Source organism: Meriones unguiculatus, chromosome X (assembly GCF_030254825.1).
Source record: "Meriones unguiculatus strain TT.TT164.6M chromosome X, Bangor_MerUng_6.1, whole genome shotgun sequence".
NCBI lineage: Eukaryota > Metazoa > Chordata > Mammalia > Rodentia > Muridae > Meriones > Meriones unguiculatus.
The window spans coordinates 39,640,644-39,646,429 of record NC_083369.1 but is presented as its reverse complement, the minus strand read 5'-3'; the positions used below and the strand labels follow the sequence as shown (position 1 = coordinate 39,646,429).

At 50.9% G+C, this 5,786-nt stretch overlaps 1 protein-coding gene across 18 annotated transcripts; it reads right to left on the bottom strand.

Moving 5' to 3' along the window:
- Window positions 1-1,743: 1,743 nt before the first annotated feature.
- On the bottom strand, window positions 1,744-5,730 carry Ssr4 (signal sequence receptor subunit 4). Of its 18 annotated transcripts, none has more exons than XM_060375055.1 (8): window positions 5,447-5,582; window positions 4,663-4,802; window positions 3,667-3,785; window positions 3,467-3,565; window positions 2,747-2,821; window positions 2,499-2,588; window positions 2,185-2,250; window positions 1,744-2,003 (listed from the first exon to the last, which is right to left on the bottom strand). In XM_060375055.1, the coding sequence occupies exons 5-8, from the start codon at window positions 2,816-2,818 to the stop codon at window positions 1,899-1,901; spliced, it is 333 nt and encodes a 110-aa protein (XP_060231038.1). In that variant the 5' UTR covers window positions 2,819-2,821; window positions 3,467-3,565; window positions 3,667-3,785; window positions 4,663-4,802; window positions 5,447-5,582; the 3' UTR covers window positions 1,744-1,898. The 18 variants fall into 18 exon arrangements, with proteins under 18 accessions (XP_060231038.1, XP_060231039.1, XP_060231040.1 ...); XM_060375056.1 differs by having other exon boundaries at window positions 3,467-3,540; XM_060375057.1 differs by having other exon boundaries at window positions 3,667-3,782.
- Between the last annotated feature and the right edge of the window lie 56 nt (window positions 5,731-5,786).

The following is a 5,786-nucleotide window of genomic DNA, read 5'->3' as shown; positions in this document are numbered from 1 at the left end:
CATGGACTCCTTGTGTTTATTGTCATCATGCTGTTTATGCTGGGAGATGTCAGTCCATTAGTTTCTGAATGCCCAGATTATTCTATGGCAAATTGGTGATAGGCAAGATGCCAAGATGGGTGTGAGATGGAAATCCAAGGGCCCATTCCCAGAAGCTGACTCCTATTGGTGGAAACGCTGGGTCACAAGGGCACAACCTCATTTCCCTGCCATACTCTTCAACTCTGGGTGGGAATACATATGGTAGTCCTGGTGAACAGGGAGGGGTGGGAAGGGGCTCCAGATTTTTTAGGGGCCTCTCCAGCTCCTATCCCCTTTCCAAATGAAGGAGACCAAAATCAAGTATTCCTTGGGCCTTCCTCCCAAAGGAGCTCTGGCATACCATCGGTATCTGGTGCAGTCAAAGGACCAGGAATGTGGGTGGATACTGGTCTGAAGCTTATGCTGCCTTGGCGGGCACAGGAGGCTGGCAGTACCGAGTTACTGATACCCTTGAACACCACCTTCACATTTGGCTGTCATTGGATGTCTGGCCAGGTGGGGGAGCCAGAGCCAGAGTTAACTGGTTGGCTAATAGATGTTGCCACTGCCTGATTACAGACTGACTACTGGCAGAACATAGTCATTTATTGTAGCAGCCAAGGGGAAAAGATACTGTTACCACTTCTGCCCTTTTTCACTTTCCCGAGTTTGCTGCTCACCTATTGTCTGATTCTCCAATACTGTCAGGACTACTCCCTAGTGCATTCCAAGAACTAGGGATGACAGACACCCCCTGGCTTGGATGAATGTAGGTCATAAACTGCTTGCATCCTCTAGGACATGTCCCAGTCCCCTAGCCAACAACCAACCACCCACAAAGGTTAAGGAGCCCCTACTACTTTGATTAATAGGCCTAGGTGCTAGGGTGTGACCAGCTGTTCCAATGATCTATCCTGGAGAAAAAACTGGCATGCAGTGGGATGCATTTATTTGGGATTAGCATTGAGCCTCTTCATCCCCCGGTAGCTTTCCCTGGCACTAATCAAGTGGCTGGTGTCCAGCCTGTGCAAAAACATGACATGGAGCATGTAAGTACAAGCAGGGCTTTCTGGCTTTTGTCTTACAGACCCTACATACTATTAACCTAGTGAGTAGAGGCCTCACTAGGGAACTAGGATTCTCTTGGAGGTGTTAAGAGGCTGTTCCTCAAACATCCAGCACTAAACTGGATTCTGTGAGGAGCAGCAGGCCAGGGTGTGGAGTCCAAAAGGAATGTTCCTTTGTGCTCAGGGCAGCTGTTACGTGTGACAACTTGAACTGCATCAGCAAGACAGGGCCTCACTGGTAAGCAAGGAGAGCATGAAAGCCACTGCAAAGATGAGGCCAGTTGTCACATTACCAACCACAGGTGCAGTAATGGAGCCCCTGAGCCCAGGGCAGTCCCAGAATCCCAGGGCCCTGCTGCCTTAGGCTGGCCATGGGAACATTTCCTGACAAACCAGAGGGAGACCTAGCTCTGCCCTGGGGACTGTTGAGGAAAGAAAAGATGGCATTTCCTTTTCTTTTTTTCCCCCCTTTTCAAGACAGGGTTCCTCCTTGTAGCCCAGGCAGTCCTCAGTCTCCGAGATCTGCCTGCCTCTGCCTCTAAAGTGCTGTCCAGTCAAGGTGGTCTTTTTTAAAGAGGCCACATACTAGAAGAACAAGGCCCAAACCATGCCGGCAATCAAGACAAGGACAAAGAAAACAGGAGACTGGGGAAGGTTCAGCTCTCCACTCAGTATTTCTATTTTTCAGGCAGACAGAGGCAGCTGGATCTCCAGCTCTGCCCAGACACAGGAGCCCCAGGGCTTAAGTGTATTCGTGGCAAACAGTGACTGTTTATTGAAAGAAGCAATGGAGGGCTGAGGATGCTGCCCTCAGGCCTGGATGTGGCTCTTTGCACTGAAGGCTAGGTAGTAGACCACTATGCCAATTGCTGCAGCCAGCACCTCCGTTGATACCCAAGGCCCATTCCAGGTACCCTGTAAGAAAAAGACCAAAAGACAGCTCAGGGGAGTGGACCAGCTAACCTAATGACTTGTTTCCAGAACACACAGATCAATGACAGCCCAGAACTTGGGCTACAGAGGATGAGAGCTTTTATTCTTAGACAACCCAAAAAGATGACATGGGCTCTGTGTTCTCTGCTTCCAAGACACTTACCCGATGGTCCACATTGACTGTGAACAGGGGTGAGATGATGGAAACGTCCTCATTATTTCTCTGAGCCTGTAAGGAAGGTGCTGGGGTCAAGAAGTGCTAGATAGGCTGCCCAAATAAGGAAGAAACGAGAAAGAGAGAAATAAAGGAGGAGGGGCAAGAGCTCAGGAAGGCACCCACTTGGCTGGTCCTGTTCCATTTAACCTAGGCCTCTAGAGTGTTGATGGTGCAGAAGGGGAATGCAGAGTGATCAGGGTTTCAGAAAAGGGCATGACCTCCCTCTTTGGGGCCTGGGAGGAGTTCCAGATGATACTCACCTTCCTTAAAAGACTGTAGGACTCTTCATCGAAGAATCTGACCTCATAGGTACCTGCATGGGCGCTCTTGTGCTCCAGGCTCCAGGACACCTGGTCGGGTGTTTGGCAAGGGGTAGGCATAGCACACATGAGGGATTACTCTGCTAGTATTGGCACATACAGCACCACTATTTGCAGTGCTTGAGTCTTTGGTTTCTAATCCTGCTTTGAGCCATTTCCCCAACAACCCTAGATGCAGTATCCCTTACCTGATATCGGCCCACATCCTGGCCCCGGGTTACAGGAAATTGTTTTCCACTTACGTCGGCATAAAGAGCCATGTTCTGAATGGGGTGAGGGGATGATAAAAGCAAGAGTCACATTTTCCTCCTCTCTGGGCACACACAGAACTCCCATTGTACTGCCCAAAGCAGTACTATGACTGGGGAGGGAGAGTAGGTCAGCTGAGGGGTATATTATGTTGGTAACGGTTGCCACGGAAGACCCAAGGAATAGGCCTACCAGAGCCAGCCCAGAGCCATGCTAGGCCACGCCCATGGATGCTGTCACCGTCTTTTTTCATCTGTTTTCTTAGAGGTGCATACAGCTAGATCTCCCCTATGACCAGCTTACCCTAACCCACAGCAAGCCTGTTAGCTGTTCATAGAAGTGGGATGATAAAAGAAATGGCCTTGTCATTTCTTGGGAGCTTGAGAAGGAGGTACCAAATGAGGTGTTTAGCCCTAGCGGTATTGTCCCCCCAAAAGTTTCAATTTCTTTTCTTAGATTTTTAGAAGAGCAGGTCAGGGGTTGAGGCTAGGGTTTCTCAATTTTAAAAGTTAGAGAACATCCATACACACACTCAAACAAACTGCAAGAAAGAAAATGGAGGGGCCTGGGGCCTAACCCTAGTATTCTCCCATTCCAGACATTCATTCAGGAAAACAGTGGGGTGTCTACCAACATTACTGCATGGAGGCAAAGCATACCAAGCAGGTCAGGAAAATGCTCTTGAAGTACTTGCTAGGATCTGGCCTCGCTGTGCCCTCATCTCTCCTGAACCCTGTGAATTGGAATCCTTATTCTCCCTGTTGACAGGAACCTTGGATCACTGTCAACTGCCAGTAAAGAACACTGCCACCCTCACCTCTTCCCCTTCACCCTCTCTGCTGGGTTTTTACTGTCTCACCTGCACCCTGTTCTTGCAGGTCAGTGAGATCTCCACGATGAATACGGTCTCTGTAGAAATGACGGCATCTGAAGTTGTATAGTAAGAAGGGGTGATCTGGGGTTCCAGGCAGGCCTCTGCTGTGGGGAGGAGGCAAAGCCAAATTTGTGTGTTCCAGGCAAAAGTCAAAGGGGTTTATTCTAGCTCTGCTTCTCAGATTTGGTGAGCTGAAGCCACACAAATCCTTCTGTTCCTGACAGAAAGTGGTGTCTGGGAGATGGATCCTAGTCCTGTGTCAGAAGTCTAGTGGGGGCTATTACAGGCTGTTGAGACAGGCCAGGGTGGGGTAGGGGAAGTTCTGCAGAGGTGAACTTTGATGCAACAACATGGAAGGAGCAGGAGTGGGTTTGAGGAGTGCAGGGGGGCTGATTTATTTAGTATCTGAGTCTATGACAGGGAGGCCACAAAGCAGCTTGCCTGCTCCTGGAGTACTCCAGAAGCCCAGTGGGCCCCAAGACAGTCTCAATTCAGAGCCATGTACTGTCACAATAGCCTACTGAAAGCATTCTGCAGAGAGGGACACAGTGGCACACCTTTAATCCCAGTACTCAGGGAGGCGGAGGCAAGCTGATCTTTGTGAGTTCGAGGCTGGCCTGGTCTACAAAGGGAGCCCAGGACAGCCAAGGATACAGAGTAACTCTGCCCTTCAAAAGGAAAGCATTCTGAAGACACTAAGTGGGGTGCTGGCAACACAGAACTTTCAAGATAAGGATCTCTAGAGCTAGCCAGCTGAAACAATATAAAGACTAGTCCTAGTGTTTCCTGAGAGAAGTAAACTCTGGACCCAAACACCCAACCTGTCCCTGTAAACTAAGCACCTCTAAAATAAAGTGGCTGCAGGAAAATAAGGATAGTGAGTCACAGGGTATGAAGTAAACAGTAAGTGGGAAAGTTCTCATTGTGAATAGCACGAGGAAGATGCCTGGGAATGGTTCTCAGAGGTCAGATCTCACCAACCCTTCTGTGACCTGCTAAGCTGGGCTTTTTTCCTGTGGACACTGTGGAGCCCCTAAAAGGGGTTTACAGCCAGGTTTGTTTTTTGAAGACACTGCTAGCAACGGGCTGGAGGATTCTCTAAGAGGTGAGCAGGAGGCTACCTGTATGTACAGAAACCAAATCTTGCTTAGTCCAGGCTCTCAGGTCTGAGGCGGTAACAACTTGCAAAACACATGTGGACTCCAGATTGAGCTCAACCCCACGACCAGGTGTTACAATTGAGTCACAAGTATCAATGCAATGTTTACAGCTCAATTCCGCTATGAACGTTAGACTGGATACAGCAGGGCCTCACGGAAAGTGGAGGTTCTGGGCCCTTGCTCGGTTCTTTGCCTCCCTACCTAACTTGCCTTGTGCTTGGAGGGTCCTTAGTCCTTCTCTTAGCTATCTCTTGGGGAAGCCTGGCCTACGTAGCATTGGTTCCTCTGTCATCACTGGACTACCTTCTGACACAGGAACCAAGGACATAACTATCACCTTCCCAGCCGGAGCTGGCAGCCGGAGCATGGTGCAACTTTGCGGCTCTCCCAAAAGCAGACAGGGAAGTTTCTTACAGCGGCCTGGCTGCCGGCTGTGTTGGTGCTTTAGTCGCCACGACACTACACCCATGGGGAGGGGGGGATCCCTCCAGTTGCGACGAACCCCGGGGAAACCAGACCCCCACCTCGCCCACACCCTTCCTTCCCCAGCACCACCTGCCAAGGGACAGAGGCTCGCCCGAAACAAGCTCCGGCCAGGCCGCTACCTGAGCAGCAAGATAGGCTGGACAGCAGGAGTAGCGCCAGGGCGCCGAAAGATGCCATCGCCGCCATTGCCTCTTCTCTGCCGAGAGGAAAAGAGAACAAGCCGCCCCGAACATGCGGAACAGACGAGGAAGCGCGACGCGTAAGCGGCCTCAGCAACCAATCCTGCGCAGGCGGGCTGGGTCATGCATGGTGACGTTGCTGGCCGCACTGACGTGTCCGCTTCCCTAGCCAAGGTCCCAACCGGTCGCACTTCCCTCCTTCTCGGCAACCCCCCACTAAGATGGCGACAGCAATGCTCCAGGCACCGGAAGGGGGCGTAAGAACCATGGCAACCCTGCG

Coding starts and splice junctions, on each gene's coding strand:
- Ssr4 (XM_060375048.1), bottom strand. CDS start 5,631: ATGACCCAGCCCGCCTGCGCAGGATTGGTTGCTGAGGCCGCTTACGCG. Junction 2,251..2,498: donor CCTACAGTCTTTTAAGGAAG/GTGAGTATCATC, acceptor CCTTCCTTACAG/GCTCAGAGAAATAATGAGGA. Junction 2,004..2,184: donor CAGTCAATGTGGACCATCGG/GTAAGTGTCTTG, acceptor TTTTTCTTACAG/GGTACCTGGAATGGGCCTTG.